This window comes from Onychomys torridus, chromosome 5, assembly GCF_903995425.1.
Source record: "Onychomys torridus chromosome 5, mOncTor1.1, whole genome shotgun sequence".
Lineage (NCBI taxonomy): Eukaryota > Metazoa > Chordata > Mammalia > Rodentia > Cricetidae > Onychomys > Onychomys torridus.
Window position 1 is genome coordinate 18,376,729 of NC_050447.1, and position 20,053 is coordinate 18,396,781.

A 20,053-nucleotide genomic window follows, 5' to 3' on the forward strand; every position below is an offset into this window, starting at 1 on the left:
GCTGGCAGTTGGGACAAATCTCTCTTACCCTCCAGTCCTGAAGCTGATTAGACCCAAGTGAACAACACATAGAGGCTTATATTAATTATAACTGCATGGCCATGACTCAAGCCTTTTGCTAGCTGTCTTTTATATCTTAAATTAGCCCATAACTATTGATGGCTTTACCTGCGTCCTGTTACATATTACTCCATAGGAGGCTGGCTGGTGTCTCTCTCGGCCTTTTGCCTATCTCTCTTTTCTAAATTCTCTCCTGCCTCTAAGCTGCCTTGCCATAGCCCAAATGGCCTTATTTATCAACCAATCAGAGCAACACATATTCACAGCATACAGGAAGATATTCCCCAATCAAGATGAGGAATAAGAACAAATTATAAGTGAAATTTGTTTATTATTCATGATAGTCTTAATTATACAGTAATTGTAGTAATACTTTGAATATCTATGAAATACAATAAATTAGAATATACCAAGCTTAATAAAAGATGACTTCCTTTAGATGTATTTATATTTTATTTTATGTGTGAATATTTTGTGTCTGTATATATAGGTTTGCCAAGTGGGTGCCTATGCCCTAAGAAGAGTGTGTGGGATCCTATGGAACTAGAGTTAGGGATGGTTATGAATTATCATGGGACCTTACAGGAGCAACAAGTGGTCTTAACCACAGAGCCATCTCTTCAGCACCAAGATACCATTTTAAATTGCTTTCATTTTGTGTAATATCATTCAAAATAACAAAAGTTTATCCAAAACTAATGCATAGATTAAATCAGTCTCTTCATATTGAAGGACACTGTAGGCAGGGTTTTCTGTCCTACCAGCCAGCTTCCAAATAACCACACAAAGACTTATTAATTTTAAATGCTAAGCTGATAGCTTAGGCTTGTTACTAACTAGCTCTTTCAACTTAAATTAACTCATATTTCTTTTTTTCTGTGTAACTTTGTGCCTTTCCTGGAACTCACTCTGTAGCCCAGAGATCTGCCTGCCTCTGCCTCCTGAGTGCTGGGGTTAAGGCGTGTGCCACCACCACCTGGCTCCCATAATTCTTATCAACACTCTACCACATGGCAGTACATTTTTTTCATCACAGCATGTTCATCTCCTGCTTCTTCTGTGTCTGGCTGGAGACTCTGCCCTCCTTCTTTCCTGGGCTCTCTTTTTGTCCACAAGTCTTGCCTAGCTATTGTCCATTTATCCATTTTTTAAACTAGTCAGAAGGCACCTTGGCAAAGACACATATTCACAAATACCAAAAGATTATTGCATAACAGGACACAATATTTTTCACTTATAGGCTACATAATGTCTCTACCATTTACCATGTCATATTTATACTCAGAAACTTTCAGATTTTGTGTCCCTGGTTGGCCTGGAACTCACTATTTAGACAGGCTGACCTTAAAGCTTATAACAGTCCACCTTATTCTACTTCCCAAGTGCTGGGATCAAAGGCACATGCCACACACCCAGCATGATTTCTTGTTTATTTTGGATTTGCTTATTTGGGTATTTTTTTCCTTTGCCAGTGATGTGGGTGGGATGAGACTGGTGTTCCTCATATTGTGGTCAGACTGACCTATAACTCACTGTATGCCCAGTCTGACCGCCCAAATGCAGAAATTACAGATGTGAACTACCACATTCAGCTATGATTTTGGATTTCTGATAAGGGTTGGAAACCATTTCCCTATTAAAATACAATAATCTAATAAGCAAGATGGCTCAATAGATAAAGACCCTTGGTAGCAAGGGATTTAATCCCTAGGGCCCATATAGTAGGAGAGAACCAACTCCCAAAAGTTGTCCTCTGACCTCTATACTTGTAGCTTGGCAAACACGTGCCCACATACATACACACAAATAAATATGTTGGTTGATTTAACTTAATTTAAAAACATAATAACCCTTAAGTGATTTGTAAGTGCAATCTTAAAACCTAATTTACTTTGAATTGTGGAGTTATTTCTCATCATATCAAAAACTTCTCATATACTTTCTTGTTCTATGTTTATAGTTTACTGTCACATACATTTTGTGAAAGATAATCTATAACTTTTCATTTTCTGTAGGCCCAAGCTCGTTGTCACAGAATTGGTCAGAACAAAGCAGTTAAAGTCTACCGATTAGTAACTCGTAACTCCTATGAGAGAGAGATGTTTGACCGAGCCAGCTTGAAGCTGGGCCTGGATAAAGCCGTGTTACAGAGCATGAGTGGAAGAGACGGCACTGTCAGTGGTGTATGTACACTTCTGTTTCACATGGGGTTCTGTGTGACTTTCACTGTCTCAGCCACAGTTTGTGCATGCTGGCATCTTCAGGATGGAGAAATGTTCAGCTGGTGCTTTTGAGTGCCTTCTGTATATGTAGCTTCAGAACTGCTGGACCTTAAGAATCTTCTCCAGATAGACATGTTTACTGTCTTCTGAGGACATCAGTATCATGCTTCACTAGAATTCAGGATGGTTTTCAATTTTTAAAAATTACCAACTTCTAACATTGGTTTTGTCTTGTTATAAATTATGGGTTGTGAGTTTGTTTTGTCTTAAGTATTTTTCTTAATATAGAATCATAGTACTAAAATGGAAATTACTTGGCCCTTAGGCATTGGTTTAATTGAAATCACTTTAGTTAAGTGGTAATTCATATTTTTAAAGCGACACAAAATAGTCAATAACTTCAATATATTATTTTAGGGTGTTCTTTCTCACATAATAAGATATCCCATGTTTTTAGCATTCTTTAGAGTTTTTCCCCCCATATTTTGTGACCTTTAAAATACTATAACTCCTAGAATTACCTTTTTTTCTATTTAGATTCAGCAGCTGTCCAAAAAGGAAATAGAAGACCTGCTTCGAAGAGGTGCATATGGAGCAATTATGGAGGAGGAAGATGAAGGCTCTAAGTTCTGTGAAGAAGATATTGACCAGATTTTACTCCGTCGAACAAAAACTATTACAATTGAGTCAGAAGGTCGTGGGTCAACATTTGCTAAGGTAATGTTATGGGGTCTGCTTGGAGACAACACATCTCACACACCAAGTCAGTGCAGAAAAGAACTTTATTGTAATCAAGCTGCTACTGACCAATCAGTGCTGCAGAACAGACTCAGGAGCTGAAATGAGAGCCCCAGTAGAATGGAACAGCGTTTTTAAGTCTGAAAACCACAACATCTGTGCCAAAATCAGGATTCAAGGATAGGGACTTTCCTAGGAACTTAGCTTGTTCCCATTGGTTGGTTTACTCAAGTGTGGTGGGTGGCTTGCCTTTTGGGTTTTGGTTAATTCCAGATGTGTTCAAGTTGACACCCTGGAACAGCCATCACAGGGTACTAATTTATAAATGTAGTAGTGATATTCACATATTGCTTTCTGAAAATATTTGTATCTTTTGTTTTTCATCTTTGAACATGGTAGACTAACTTCAGTAACCGCTTGTGGGTTCTTGTTTTGTTTTCCTTTGTTCTGAGACAGGCTGTCTTGTAGCCCAGGCTGGCTTCAGACTTGCAGTATTGCCCAGCATAACACTGAGCATCTGACTTTGCTACTTTGCCTCATAGAGTTTTGTGATCACGGTGGTCTGCCACCACCAATAGCCAGTTTTATGATATGCTAGGAATTGAACCCAGGGCTTTATGCATGCTAGGCAAGCACTCTACCAATTATAATAGATAATCTTCCTCCATTTGTTATCTTATATCAAGTTTTACATGTACTCTTATCCTGGTAAAATGGAATGCATGTAATAACTACAAACAGTTGTACCCATTAGTTAAGGAAAAACATTTGAAATAAAAGGAGTTTAGAAAGTAAAGATTATGTGTAATAAAGATAGAATAAAATAGAAAGTTGGCTAGAGGGATGGCCCGATCAATATAGTGCTCACCTTATAAGCACAAGGACCTAATAAATTTGATCTTCAGACCACACAGACATATTTGTCAGCTTGGCATTGGTAGGTGGAAACAGGTGAGAACAGATCCTTAGGGTTCATGGGCAAGCCACTTGAGACTATTTGGTGAGCTTCAGGCTAGAAGAGACCATGACTCAAGGGAAGTTGGTGGTGTTTCTGAAGATTTTATGTGAAGTTGTCCTCTGGCCTCCACACGTGTGTACCTTCATATACATATGCATACCCACATACATGCATGAATACACACATAAAATTTAAATATTTTGTGTATGTGTGTATGCGTAATGATGTCAAAGAGTTAATCACCACATTGATTTTAATACATACAAACAGTCTGAAGGATTGCTCAGTTCTTAGAGTTCCTATTAGACCTGAGTTCAGGTCTCCATCTACTGTGTTAAAAGCAAACAACAAGAATTCCTTCTCCTCCTCCTCCTCCTCCTCCTCCTCCTCCTCCTCCTCCTCCTCCTCCTTCTCTCTCTCTCTCTCTCTCTCTCTCTCTCTCTCTCTCTCTCTCTCTCTCTGTGTGTGTGTGTGTGTGTGTGTGTGTGTGTGTGTGTGTGGTTTGTGTCTTTGAGACAGTTCTCTCTACATAACCCTGGCTCTCCTGGAACTCACTATGTAGACCAGGCTGGCCTAAAACAGATAGCTGCCTCTGCCTCCCGAGTCCTGTGATTAAAGGTGTATGCTACCATACCTGGATAATTCTACCATAATTTTTTTAATTCTCCTGAGATATTTTAGAAAGTATGCCACTGTCTTATGTCATTTCTTACCAAAAAGAAAATATTATTGTTGTTTACTGAACTCTTTCAAGTTAACACACAATAGTAACTTACTTTTGCTTCTAAACTCTAGTCTATGTTGGCATTAAAAACATTTGCCGAGCCGGACAGTGGTGGCGCATGCCTTTAACTCGGGAGGCAGAGCCAGGTGGATCTCTATGAGTTCTAGACCTGCCTGGGCTACCAATTGAGTCCCAGGAAAGGCGCAAAGCTACACAGAGAAACCCTGTCTCGAAAAACCAAAAAAAAAAAAAACCAAACAAACAAACAAACAAACAAACAAAAAAACATTTACCTTAAACAAATGCTGTTATATTTAAGGTCACTGTATTGGAACATGTCTTGGGTATTTGTATGTATGCTAAATTCAAATTTTGTACACAGGAAATGCATAGAGATATTGGTTTATTTTCAAAGGTTTTTGTTTTTCTTTTCAGTGTCTAAGTGTTTTAACAACTTGCTATTATATATTTCAGGCGAGTTTTGTAGCATCTGGAAACCGGACAGATATTTCCTTAGATGATCCCAACTTCTGGCAAAAATGGGCTAAAAAAGCAGAAATAGATATAGAAGCTATCAGTGGCAGGGTAAGTATTTAGGAAAGTGCCATCAAACTGATTACTGTTTGCAGCAGATGTACATATGAAAGTTAATATTTCTTCTGAGGCTGGCCTCGAACTCACAGAGATCTGCCTGCCTGTGCTTCCCAATTGCTGGGATTAAAGGCGTGTACCACCACTGCCTGGCAAAAGTTTATATTTCTGTTCTATAGAAATTCATCAAGATCTTAAAAGATTATGAACAAAATACATCTGAAACATTATTCAAAGACAAATCATTTTTTTTTTAAAAAGAAATAAAAAAACTTGGGAAAAAGAAAATGGACAATTCTTCCTTCCAAAAACTCCAATTAATAAATGTAGAAGAAATGAGAGAAATGTGAAATCACCCCTAATCCACTATCATACTATTATAGCAGGTAAAACCTTTAATCTTAAAATAGTGGGTTAAGAAAAAAAAATGGGCTAGAGAGATGACTGAGCTGGAAAGATGGCTCAGGTCTTCCAAAGGTCCTGAGTTCATTCCCAGCTACCACGTGTTGGCTCACAACCATCTACAGTGGGATTAGATTTCTTCTTCTGGCCTGCAGGAGCACATGCAGAAAGAGCACTTATATACATAAAATATATAAATAAATCTTTAAAAACAAACAGCATATAGATAAACTCTCTGAAATATGTTAATTAGACAAGCAAAACTATTATCTTTATACCAGAGAAACTTAGCAAAGATTGTGTTTGTAACCAGAGATACCACATCATGCATGTATTCTTTAAGTACAATGTACTGTGTACAAAATAAAATACACCAGGACTTTTATTTTCTGACCCTGGCTTCCTCTGCTACTATGTATCCTTTTCTGCTCTAAGGCTTTCCTAAGTATTTGATGTTATTTTCCACCCCTTGTTTCCTATCTTGTCTACCTTGCAAATTTCCAGTTCTTTAAAGATTCTTTATACCTTAACTTCCAGCCAGCTTTTTTGTACTCTTCTTGTATTTTAAAACATTACATCCTGAGTACTTTTTATTTGTAACACATTTATTTGACTGCCAAATTTTTTGATTCCTTTTAAGCAGAAACTATATTAATGATCTTTGTATCAGTAGTACCTATATTAGAGAAGCAGACACATGAGTTATATTGAATGAGTTAAACTGAATTAGTCATGTGACATTGAGACACTGCCTTGCCTTTAATTATTCTGTACTGAACTAAACATGTTTCTAGTTCCGCAAAATATTCACATTTAACCAGTATTTCAATTCCTGTCATTTGATTTTCCTTTTGTCTTTAAGATAAACTAAGGTCAAAAAGAGTTACTTTAGCATTATTTATTCTAAAATTGAAAGCAATCCAAATTAAATTAAATTAATTTTAGGTAAACAAATGGTGAAGTTGAAATTGAGCCTAAAATATATCATGGTTATTTTTGAAGCACAGTAATTTTTTTACTGATCACAGAAAGTACCAATTTTTTTAGTCTATGAATATAATGACATAAAATTATATATGTGTCATAACAGTTTTAAAAGAAAATATCTTCAGTTGACTTGATAGTGTAATAGATCTGTTACTTATTTTTTCTACTGCTATTTGTGTTTCTATAATTTAAAAGGTAAAAATAAAAAGTTTTATTGCATCTAAAATTGTTAAAGTACCTTCCTTATTTTACCATTAAATTTTACAGAACAGTTTAGTTATCGACACCCCAAGAATTAGGAAGCAAACCAGACCCTTTAGTGCCACAAAAGATGAATTGGCTGAGCTATCTGAAGCCGAAAGTGAAGGAGAGGAAAAACCCAAGCTCCGGAGACCCTGTGACCGGTCCAGTGGCTACGGGAGAACTGAATGCTTTAGAGTTGAGAAAAACCTGCTGGTTTATGGGTAAAAAAGTGTTATGTTTAGCATTTGTCATAAGCAATTATATATAAACTTAAATACATACTATTTTCAATCTTATTAGACTCAATAACATCTATTTTTCTCCTACATTTCTGTTTAGCATGTATTATTATCTTTCTGTAGTTACAGTTTTTGAGTGACTCACTAATGTCAAACTCCTCATTCTCAAATATGCACATTCAGTAATTAGAAGCAGATATTGTCATTATCTGTCACTGAGTAAGATATACTAGAAGTTACTGTTCGATGTCTCTGCACTATACACAAGAGAAAGCTTTAGTCAAACTTTATAATGACAAAATTTTTCTTTCTCCTGGCTTTTATGCATGAGTTATGGTTTTTGCTCATTCTTAAGTCAGTGTTACTGTGACTGTCCCTTCTTTAACCAGGTGGGGCCGATGGAGAGAGATTCTGTCTCATGGGCGTTTTAAACGGCAGCTGAATGAACACGATGTAGAAATCATTTGCCGAGCTCTTTTGGCCTATTGCCTTGTTCATTATCGAGGTGATGAGAAAATAAAAGGCTTTATATGGGATCTCATCACTCCCACTGAAGATGGCCAGACACGTGAGCTACAAAATCATTTAGGTAAGTATATTTCTTTCCTTTAAAAAAAATTCTTATTGCATGAATAATACTTAATGTGCTTTTGTGTAAAATTTTACAGTAATACAGGTTATATTAAATAATTTAACCTTTATACTAAAAAATCTACCCTTAGAAAATGCCAGTATTATAGATTTAGGTTTTTTTTCATATTACTGTTAAATTTGTATCACTTTACAAACTGTTGACCTCACGGTATGTCACAATATGTCCATGTGGTTGTGTCTCATTTCCCAGCTTTTTCTTAGTATTCTATGGTATGGGTGTTTGATAATTTAACTTGCTTCTCTTTTAATGATGGGCGTTCTAGTTCCAGTTTGACACAGTGAAAATTCAGTGTCAGTAAGGAGCTCTTATTCTCCCTCTCATACATATGGGTAAATCTCCCTCTGTTGAAGGGGATTTGCATCTCTAGGACCTTAAATATGGTCTTGGGGTAGATCATATCTTGTAAGCTCAGAATTGAAAGCCTCAGACTTACGGCATCACAGTCTGCTTTTTAACAGAATCCCCAGCAGTTAGTATATCTGTTGAAGTATGCGACACTTCAGTAGTTTGCTGTGCAGGGTGACAGGTTTGCAGTACCATCATTGGTATATGCAAGAATTTCTTTCCCCAGCTTTACTAACAGAATGCTCATTTCAGTGTAAAAGAAATGTTGACCATAAACAATTGCATCTTCTACAAAAATGAAAAATTTCTCTGCTTTTAAAGTTTGTTCTTCTGAATCACAAAATATTTATCGACTGCTTGTACAGTGTATACATGGTATAAAAAGTAATAGAGAAGATCGCTAGGCTCCACCTTACATTCTAGCTAGGTAGACAGACATAGAATATAGATAAATTAATTAAATAGCTCCATGTTGTAATCAACACTGTGAAGTAATGCTGTAACCATTATACACTTCCAAGATAGCACAGCAGCAAGCATTTGTTTTGGATGAGGTGGTCAGTAATGGAGACAAATTAATTAATTTGAAGAACTAGCCTTTTGGTAAAGGTGAAAGAATCACACTAATAGGATTATGTTCTTTCCTAAAACCACACATAAAATAAAGGAGGAAATATAAAGCATTAAGCTTGCTCAACTCCATAGAACAAAATACTTGACTTTTTCAACAAATTGATTATAGGACTGGGAATGATTCTGAGAGAATGGTTCTCAACTAGAGATGATCCTGTGTCCCAACTGCCGCCCCTCTCCCCCATAACATATCTCAACTTTGAGCACGTTCCTGGTGTCTAATGGGTAGATTCTAGATAAGCACAGATAGTTCCTCCCAGTGAAGAACTATCCATCATCAGATATTAGTAGAGCTTAGTTGGGGGTTGGAGAGGTGTGGTGGTGCATGTCTTTAATCTTAGTGCTCTGGGAGGCAGAAGAAGGCTGATTTCTCTTGAGTTTGAGGCAAGCGTGGTCTACAAAGCAAGTTCCAGGACATTCAGAGCTGTTACACAGAGAACCCCTGTCTTGAAAAAACAAAAACAGGGACTGGAGAGATGCCTCGGGGGTTAAGAGCACTGACTGCTCTCTTCCAGAGGTCCTGAGTTCAATTCCCAGCAACCACATGGTGGCTCACAACCATCTGTAATGAGATCTGGTGCCCTCTTCTGGCCTGCAGGGATACATGAAAACAGAACACTGTATACAAAATAAAAAAATAAATCTTTTAAAAAAAAAGTAAAAACAAAAACAAATAAAAATTTAGTAGAGCTGAGAAAAAACCTACTATAACTTAAAAGAGATGTGTCTTAACAACCTGTTGCATTTAGGGCCTTAATTTATATCATGACTGAGACAAATAATCCAGGACAAATTTATTTTCTTTACTAGATGATTGTATATTAGACTACTCAGTATTATGAAACTTTATTGTTCCATGTCTTAGACACCTTACCTTTTAGGTAAAGGTAACTAACAAATTCATGAATTAAGTGATATCTATCTTAGGTTATGTCCACACAGTATGAGGAGTTGGAGAAAAGAGTGTAGATTAAACACATTGGTCATGCATTAATGGTTATTGAAATGGATAATAATACAACATGGGATCCATCATACTGTTCCATCTACTTTTGTGTATGCTTATAGTCCACACTTAAAAAATAGGCATAAACCCTCAAAAATAGGACAAATGAGGGAGAAATTAGCAATAAAATTTTGGAACTTGGAACCAAATAGATTGGTGCTGACAATTTTATTAACTTGAATGGGGTAAATCTTGGCTCACCAGTTGAAAACAAATAACTCTGATGTGCTTCACATTTCCTAAAAATTTCAATAATTTGTGATGGCAGGAACCTCTAAAAGTGGACATGAAAAGATAAGGGCTGTAGTTAAAGCTGTTTGAATGTGGTCATATCCCTAATACTCTGAACCCTTACAGCTAGATTCTAACTGGATTGTTTTTTTCTCTGGAGAGAGTAGAAGATCACCAGGTGTGAGGTGGGAAGGACTTAAGTGTGTGCACTGGCTAGGGCAATCCTCAGGGAAGAGAACTAAAGAGCAGGTGCAAAACTAAACGTAATGGCTGCAAAAACTCCCAGCAAATTAACCTCCTTTGATCCTAAGTCACAAGCTCTGGCCATTCTGTCATGATAAAGTGCATCCATAATTTTGAATGCTACAAAGAAATTTTTAAAAAAGGAGAAAGGAAAAACTTTATTCTGATTTACTGGTTCTATTTACCAATGAGGTAAAAATCAGATAATGTAGTCAAAATTGCATCATTAGTAATTGTCAAGAATTAAGGGTAAAACAAGTCAAACATCCTGGAGATTAATAAATATGAGCTCTCTGTTCACTGTCAATTACTACGCCAAGGTTAAAGCTGCTGAACTAAAGCCTCATAAGTTAGCATGAATACAGCCTACAGATTCTATGAGTAATAGGTAAGTTGCAGAACATAAGATCTAGAAACAAATGCCAACTATTTCATGAGCATATGTAGTGGTAATAAACAGCGACTAAGCATCGATTCATGTGTTGCTGGTTTCTGATGAGTAGATTAGACAGGAGAAGACTGTGGAGAGTTCAGCTGTGGTTGATTTCCTTTCTTGGAAAACTGAGCAGATGTGGCACATGTGATGAACCTGAATAGTGATGCTGTTTTATTCTTTAAAGAAATTAATAGTAAAACTCTCAAGAGCATAAAAGTGACATTAGCTACCTCAAGGATAAACCATCCCATGTTGTTAATAAAGCAAATTCTGAAGAGCAAAAGGACATCCATTTCTGATAACTAGTGAATCAACAGTAAAAGAGGTGGCTGGGTTACAGAGCCAAAAGAAACCAAAATGATCATTGTAATTTGTCATAAAGTATTGTCTTACTGGTGACATTTGACTTAATTTTTATAAAACAGTCTTGAGTTGTGTCTGACTTGTGATTGTGTCAGTTCTACTACCATTAATGTGCTAAAGACCTCTGTGTAATCTTCAGAGACCCACAAAGTCTCCAGGAGTTTCTTGCGTTGGAAAAAATCTTTCAAATCATAGCTTTTTATACAAGTTATCTCTGATTTCATGTGTACTTTTCGTCTTAACAGGCCTCTCCGCTCCTGTGCCTAGGGGCCGAAAGGGGAAGAAAGTAAAGACTCAGACAAGTTCCTTTGATATACAGAAGGCGGAGTGGCTTCGCAAATACAATCCTGAGCAGCTCCTTCAAGACGAAGGCTACAAGAAACATGTGAAGCACCACTGCAACAAGTAGGTAGTGGGCGTTCTAGAAACAGCTCTTGAAACATTCACTCTGCTGAATGCACTGATCCTCAAACTTAATGATAGTATGCTCCTCGATTTTAACTTCAGATATGCTAGTGTATTTTTATCATTAAATAAACTTAATCTCCAGGTAAACTCCTCTCTCCCCAGCTACTAGACAGTGACCATTGTGAAGATTTTGCAGTATCCTTTGTGTGTCATCAGTAATGAGAGTCATTTGATCTTACATAATCATTACTCTATTATTGAAAGACTCTATCTAAACAAGGGTATACACATGCCTGTACTCTGGTGCTTGGAAGGCAATGCAGGAGACTTCATCTGTGAGTCCAAGGCAAGCATGTTCTACTCAGCAAGTTCTAGACCAGCCAAAGCTACATACAAATTCTCTCTCAAACAAACAACAATACAAAACAAAAAATTAATAAATGTCTATAGATATCTCCCCATTTTTTCCTTAGTGGTTAATATCTTTGTTCCCTTTGGTTTATTTATTTATTTATTTATTTATTTATTTATTTATTTATTTATTTTTTAGAGTTTTGCTTCGTGTAAGGATGCTATACTATCTAAAGCAAGAAGTCATTGGAAATGAGTGTCAAAAAGTATTTGATGGAGTTGATGCAAGGTAACGAAAATATTTGTTGACTTTTCAGTAACAATAAACCAAAACCCATAGAATGACAGAAAATTGCATAGCAGATGACTCTTTCATTCAGTGGAGGAAACTCCCCAGCCCTAGAGAATTGACCCTGCCTTTCTTCTGCTCCTCTCATCCTTGAGTCTGTTATAAAATGCAGCATCAGGAGTGGGGGTAGTAATTTGAAGAATTGCATATAGCCAAGGTGCTATTCAGGTAGACACGCATGAAGTCAGTGATTAATTGATTTCTTCAGAAATAGGTCTGGGTTATTTTGTGTTGCTGGGATCAAACCTAGGGTGCTTGTGCATGCTAGGCAAGTGCTTTACCACCCATCTATACCTCTATGAGTCCAGGACCAATTTTGAGTATGCTCAGGCAGTATGAAACAGTGAAGATAAAAAGACAAAATTAATATTCATCCTTAAGCACTATGGAATTGGTGAACAGAAGTGAGACTATGCTTTGCTGCATGAATAAGATGCCAGTAGGGATTTTCCATTTCTAGTTTCATCTTGCCTCTTGATTCATGTGTTTCTGTTTCTCCTCTCTTCTCTGCAGCATCTGTTTTAAACTTGTACTTCTACATACCTTAACCACCCTTATTCTCAGGAACTAAATGTAAGCAAGCCATCAAGTAGACATCACCTTAGCTTTCTGCTAACTTAACTTTCATAAACTCACTCTGGTCTTGTTTCCTCTTATACAGCAGCCATATTAGACCCTGACAACACCTGGGCTCCTGGGCTCTTGACCTGTTTCTGTTGTACACTCAGTCATCTTTCTCTCTGTCACATGTCCACTTGCAGCCTTGCTCCTGCTATCCCACTCAGTGTGACTTTTGACCATTGCTTCTTCCTTTCCAACTCACTGACACTTGGGTACCTGTCATTATTTATTTATTTATTTTGGGCTGAGGCTCGAACCCAGGGCCTGAGCTAAATCCCCAACCCAGTTACTTGTCATTATAATGTGAACCTCATCACAGTATCTTCTTACCACTCGTTCACTAGACATTACCTTGTCATGTCCTCCCCTTTCCCTTCATTATTCAGTTTTATTCTTCAGGACATTAAATTCCTTAATCCCATTGCTTGCCTGTCCCTCTGTATCATATACCCATTGTAACTTCAGTTTAACCTACTTCTTGCCTTCTTCTAAGTAACTAAACATGGCTAGAAAAAACAAAAACCATGTAATGGGGGAATGGATTTACTTCACATCCATGAGTATTCAACATCAAATGAAATAAAGTACAGACTATTTAAACACTTTGGCTAGTAAATTCCTTTTCAAGAGAATTGTTTGTACCTGTTTCCCCAAACCACACTTCCAACTAACCAACAATGTCTAATAATAACCTTGAGACATATTTTATAGAAAAACAAACAATCAGGCAAGAACCACTTGCATCCATGTCTACCTATTTGCCCCTCAGGCAGCAGTAGAAATGCCTCTCCTTTGCCAGTTCATCACCTTGCATCACATCTCTTGTGTTCATTTAAGAACCTTACTACTATAGTAATCTTCCTCTCCTGAGACATTTTCTTCCTCTTCCCCATCCTCCCTTCTCCCCTCTGCACACACGTGCCCATATTACTCACTTACCATCAAAAGAAAAATCATTTCCATACTATGCATCTCACTGCCCCACTTTAATGTTCCCCTCTCGACAGACTCCTGTGTTTTCTCCTTCTACTTCTTTCTTTGCTCTTTTTCATCAGCCTGCTCTAATGAATCTTTCCATGATTGCACAAAAATGTTTCTTAGCATAGCCAGTGACCACAGCCATCAATTCTTTTCTTTTTAATTTGCGTCTTAAATATTATCTTCCATAGGTATCCATGCTGCTTCCTACATCCACCAATTCTTTCCTTCCATTCCCATATGTAAGACTATTCCATCATACTGAATGTATCACATACTGCTCTGGTAGAATTCTTCAGTCTTCTTCCTGTATTTTCATGAAGGAGAACCTATTGGCTCCATGAAAAATGTGCCAAATGCGAGTACCTTCATTCTCCTCTACTAAATCTCTCTTCTAGCCTCAGTTCTCTTTTTAAACTTCTGCTGAGATTTAATAATATCCTTGCCTCCACAAAACTCTCTACACTTTGTCCTTCAAAAAGCAGTTAGAGGGTTGGGGATTTAGCTCAGTGGTAGAACGCTTGCCTAGCAAGCACAAGGCCCTGGGTTTGGTCCTCAGCTTGGGGGGCGGGGGCAGGGGAGAGCAGTGATTTTTTTTTTTTTTTCTCAAAGCCGTGACACATTTTTTCAAAACGCCTTCTTAAAATGGAATCCGGATTCTAGATAACCTAAAATAGCCCCTACGTAATTCTTGGATTTCCTTGCTCTGTCCCTTACCTTCAGTGTTCCAGCCACTCTGTTGTTTCTGTTCATCAACAAGTCAAGCTCCATGCTGTATTGTTCTGCTCCAAATATACTTTCTCCAGATCACCCTAAGAACTGTCCATTCAAGTGGCTGGAGAGTTTGCTCAGCAGTTAGGTGCACTGTCTGTTCTTCCAGAAGACCTGAGGTTAGATTCTAGCACTTGCTCACAACACTCTGTCACTCCAGTTCCAAAGGATCTGACATCTTTTCCTGACTACCAAGAGTACACAAGTGGTACACAGACATACATGCAGGCAAAGCACCCATACACACAGAATTAACATTAAAAGAAGAGAAGTATCCATTCGTATAATTCAGTTATCAGCTCAACTGTTACACTCTCAAGTAGGTCCTCCTGTCCATACCATCTAAAGTAGCCCTCCAGTCATTCGCCACTACTTTATTTTATCCTCTTGATTCCTTTGCTATTCAGAACTTTTTCTTTCATTGCAGTTTAAGTTGCTGTCTTATTGATTATTGCATTCTCGTCCATTATCATCTGTGGCTGGTGTTATAGTTTGCTGTAGGTCATTTGCCTAACACATGAGGCCCTAGGTTCAATTCCCAGCACTCCCCTTCCCCAAATGGAACTGGGAATCTTAAAACATTGAGTACTCAATAAATATTTATTAACTGCCTGTTTTCCTTTGGTCTATGACTGATTGACTTTTGTTTTCTTAACCACTGTTCTGTTGATTATTCCTTTACTTTTCCATTTAAAAATAAATCTGCTTCTCTTTGGATTTTATCAAGTTTACGTCTCTCTCATGTTTTTGTTTTTGTTTTGTTCTGCTTTTTCGAGACATGGATTCTCTGTGTAGCTTTGCGCCTTTCCTGGATCTCGCTCTGTAGACCAGGCTGGCCTCAAAACTCATAGAGATACACCTGCCTCTGCCTCCTGAGTGCTAGAATTAAAGGCGTGCACCACCACCGCCCAGCACGTCTCTCTCATCTTAAATATAAATTTGTACACCAAATGCATCACTTTTGAACCCAGTATCTCTTCTACTATATTAGTGTTCTCTTCGATTTCATAGACTTTTATTTTTTTTCTAGACAGGGTTTCTCTGTATAGCCTTGACTTTCCTGGAGCTCGCTCTGTAGACCAAGCTGGCCTCGAACTCACTGAGATCCACCTGCCTCTGCCTCCCAAGTGTGGGGATTAAAGGTGTACACCATTACCACCCAGCTTAGACTAACTTCTTTAAAAAATTTAAAAAAAAAAAGTGTTTTCATCTTGTCAGGGAGGTCAGGGTAGCAGGAACTTGAAGGAGCTGATCATGTTACATTCTCAGCCTAGAAACAATGTATCAAATCCTCCCCCCCCCCCCATGTTCAACTCACTTTTTCTTCTGTACAATTTTGGGTCCAAGCACAGAGAATGGTGTCACTAACTGTGAGTAGGTCTTCCCCAACCGAAATAATCCCCCACAGGCTCCTCTCTGGGGTCATTCCAGAGCGCATCAACTTGATATTTGAGATTAACTATATCACACATTATTTACCAGTTAGCTTTAATTATTTGGGGGTTTCATCTTAGTGGCTTAAGTTTTTATTTCTATGCTAATGTGTTCAGATCTGTATCTCATGCCTTACTTCAAAACTTATTCTTGCTTAGAACATTCTCTTTCTCTCATTTTTCTATTTGGCCCCTCCTTTTCATTAGCTGATGTGGACTGTTTGTCTTTGTATCTCTCCAAGTCTTGTTCAGGCACATACTCTACGAGTAACATATCATGCCATTGATCATAAACGAGTGCAGGTACCTCTTTACAAAGATCTTCTAATTCTTTCAGTTAGTGGTACTAAATGTATTTTGAATAAAAGAGTTAACCTGAGGAAGTTCAAGAAAGCCTTTTGCAGGAAACATCACATGATTTTTAAAGACAGAAATCAATCAGTTGGGAGGCTAAAGCAAGTTTCAGGTCATAGTGAAATCTAGTCAGCCTGTCCTACATAGCAAGGTATTACCTTTAAAAACAAAACAAAACAGAAGAACAAAGAGTCACCAAAAACAACAACAATGCGAGCTGGTCTTCTATCCCTTTTGCTAACAGTTTACAAACACTTTGTGACCATGTGGCACTCAAATTTGAACCATGGTTCACAAACAGGACCATTTGTCAACCTGATTTTATCACAGTGGTCTGGACTTTGAGCGCCCCCTGGTGGTTTACAGGGGAGACTTGGCTGCAGTTTTCCCTTCTGGGATCCAGAGATCAGTGAGTCAGAAACACCATCAAAAATAAAGATTTCCATTATCTATGTTCTTTATCTCTTTCTCAGTTTTTTTGACAAATAGCAGTAAAATCATTGTCTCTCTTTTTCCCTTTTCAGCTAAAACATTTTCAGTTTTGGCTTATTTCCCACCAAAAATAACGAAGTCTTTGCTAAATGTGCTGACAGGTTACAGAGGCCATTTCACCCACATTATCCCCGTGGACTAAAGACTTGAGAAAACAAGTGTGAACAGCAGAAGTGAGCTGCTCATCCTTTATTACTAAGTGCTTGGAAAACTTTTTTCACTGTCCATGTCTCCTCTTTCAAGACTATGGCTAGTCGTATATGTGCCTTGTCCAGGAGCACATGGACCATTTATCAGCTTGTTTTTATATGATAGCCAAATTAAAAAATAACTTTTGTCATAGAATTTGTCAGAAAGTTTATCATGCTAAATCTAAAACATATTTATTAATTAACTTAGGAAATTATAGTGATAAGACAAGAGATGGCATTACTTTGTATTATATTATTTCCCTGAATTCTTAAAAATTGATAGTTTCATGAAATCCAATAGCAAAATTCTCAGTCTATTTTATTTTCTGCAGCATACTCCATTCAGTTTCTCCCCTTTGACTATTGAATGTCAGGAAACACATGCATACACAGGCACAAGCATGCAAACAGACACACACACACACACACACACACACACACACACGCATACACGTACACATTCCCACACAAGCATGAACACATGTACAACACACACACACACACACACATTCACACTCACACTCACACTCTGATGCATGCTAATAATCAAACATCAGGAATGTATCTTTCAGCCTACACTGACAAAGAAATGAACGTACCTACAGGTGACTTCACTTTGGGGTATGACCTGTGTTATTTGGAGAAAGTTTCAGGGAGAATAGTCTTACGTGGTAGAGGAAATATCCGTGAGCTGTCACCAACCCTTACTCACACAAACAGCCAACTTGCCAAAGCATGGGTTTTTATCAGGGTTTGAAATAATCCGACATTGTTGTTTTATAAAAGAATACTGGTTATATAAACACAAAAGTAGTGCTTTCTATGGTTTAATTAAATTATGAATTGAAAACCTAACCTTTAAAGTGTAACCTCAGGGGTTGGAGAGATGGCTCAGAGGTTAAAAGCTCTTGGCTGCTCTTCCCAAGGTCCTGAGTTCAATTCCCAGCAACCACATGGTGGCTCATGACCATCTGTAATGGGATGTAATGCCCTCTTCTGTCATGCAGGCAGACATGCAGAAAGAACACTGTGTACGTGATAAATAAAGTGTAATCTCCTTAACAAAACTGATTTAAATAAAAAAAGACATAACCTCTTTTTGAAACACAAAGCACTTCCTTTGCCCTTTTAGAACCCAGTTTTCTCATATACAAAATATTTCAACCAGATGATGTTTTTACCGAGCTGTTTGCTGCCATAACATTCCAGTGAAGCACTTTGTGTGTGTGGGTGAGGAGACTGCCAGACCAGGCAGGAACTTCTGTTAAATAAAGTGTATTTGTTTAGTGGAGCATAATGTTAGCTGCTGTTGCATCATTTATACCCTTTGCCTCCTTTATACATATTTATAAAGTTCATAATCTTGTGCTGTTTTTAAGTGACATTGATGTTTGGGTACCAGAGCCAGACCACTCAGAGGTTCCTGCTGTGTGGTGGGACTTTGACGCTGACAAGTCACTTCTTATTGGGGTTTTTAAGCATGGTAAGTAAAGAGTGAATGGGGAGAGAGAGCTCTTATGGACAATGGAATCCCACTGTTGCTTAGTTTATTGGTTTCCACATACAGTTTTACTCCAGTAACACACGCGCACATATAATCATTAAAACAAGTTTGCATTCACGTCATTTCCTCAGGAGGAGGTACTATGTGACTTGCCCTCTGGGCTCTCAGTTACATAATCTCCTCCTTTCGGGAGTTACATGAACTATGTGTATGATCAGCTTATTCTACTTTTTCTTTTTTTAATATGTGGTTTTTGTTTGTTAAGATGTTTTTATTTTATACATATGAGTGTTTTGTCTCCATCTATGTATGTGCTCTATGTGCATACCAGGTACCTTCAGATGCCAGATGTTGGCACTGGATCGCCTAGAACCAGAGCTAATGATGTTTGTGAGCCACCATGTGGATGGGTGCTGGTAACCAAACCTGGGTCTTCAAGAATAGCAGTGTTTTTAATTGTTAAACCATCTCTTCAGCTCTGTTTTTACTATTGTTGTTGGTTTGGTTTTTAAGATTTTACTTTTAGTGTGTGTGGGGGGGTGAGAGAGAGGGAGAGAGAGAGAGAGAGAGAGAGAGAGAGAGAGAGAGAGATTTAAAGGCTGTTATCAGCCTAATATGGGTGTAGGGAACTGAACTTGGGTTCTCTCAAACAGGAACACTTTTAACCACTGGGCCATCCCTCTTTTTCTGTGTAACGGATACTTTAAAATTTTTATAAGTATTATTAAACTATATAATATTTGTGATGATTTCAAAACAGTATATTTAACCCATATTACTTAAATAAAATGTTCCATTAACCCCAAAATAACATTCACTCTACATATAAGGAATCCTTATATTTACACAACTTCTTTCTGTCCTCTGTACCTTTGTAATTGGTGGTGCTTCCAGGTTATGAAAAATATAACACCATCCGAGCAGACCCAGCATTGTGCTTCTTGGAAAGAGTAGGAAAGCCTGATGACAAAGCTGTTGCTGCTGAACAGAGAGCAAATGATTACATGGATGGGTATGTGCATTTTAGACTCAAATTCTCCCTGCATGTTTTGTTTCCGTTCTTAGTGATATTTATCATTTTTCTTTAGATTTATTTATTATTTTATGTGTTTTGTTTGCACATATGTATGCATAACGTTATGATTCATAACCATAGCAAAATTCATTATGAAGTAGCAGTGAAAATAATTTTATGGTTGGGGATCACCATAACATGAGAAACTGTATTAAAAAGTGTTGCAGCATTAGGAAGGCTGAGAACACTGTTTTAAAGCAATCAGTTGACTGCTTATTTCAGAGTAGAAAATTGGTTTCTATGACCACAACTGTCCTGAATGTGGTGATGAGGAAGCATCTACTTCCTCAAAAGTCAGAAGAAGGCTTTGGATCTCCTGAGACTGGATCAACAGTTGAGAACCACTGTTGTGAATGACAGCAATTGAACCTGGGTCCTCTGCTGGAGCAACAAGTGCTCTAAACCACTGAGCTAACTTTCCAACCCAAGGTTTCGTGTGTGTGTGTGTGT

General features: G+C 37.7%; 1 protein-coding gene across 11 annotated transcripts in view; it reads left to right on the forward strand.

The window, feature by feature from the left end:
- Positions 1-20,053, forward strand: part of Chd9 (chromodomain helicase DNA binding protein 9) — a 185,841-nt gene that overhangs the window by 127,927 nt on the left and 37,861 nt on the right. For all 11 annotated transcript variants that reach the window (XM_036188234.1, XM_036188233.1, XM_036188236.1 and 8 more), the window contains 9 exons: positions 2,076-2,243; positions 2,820-2,999; positions 5,177-5,287; positions 6,950-7,146; positions 7,554-7,753; positions 11,322-11,481; positions 12,035-12,124; positions 18,404-18,507; positions 19,423-19,540. In XM_036188234.1, the coding sequence (XP_036044127.1) occupies positions 2,076-2,243; positions 2,820-2,999; positions 5,177-5,287; positions 6,950-7,146; positions 7,554-7,753; positions 11,322-11,481; positions 12,035-12,124; positions 18,404-18,507; positions 19,423-19,540 (1,328 nt within the window). The remainder of the gene's footprint in view (positions 1-2,075; positions 2,244-2,819; positions 3,000-5,176; positions 5,288-6,949; positions 7,147-7,553; positions 7,754-11,321; positions 11,482-12,034; positions 12,125-18,403; positions 18,508-19,422; positions 19,541-20,053) is intronic.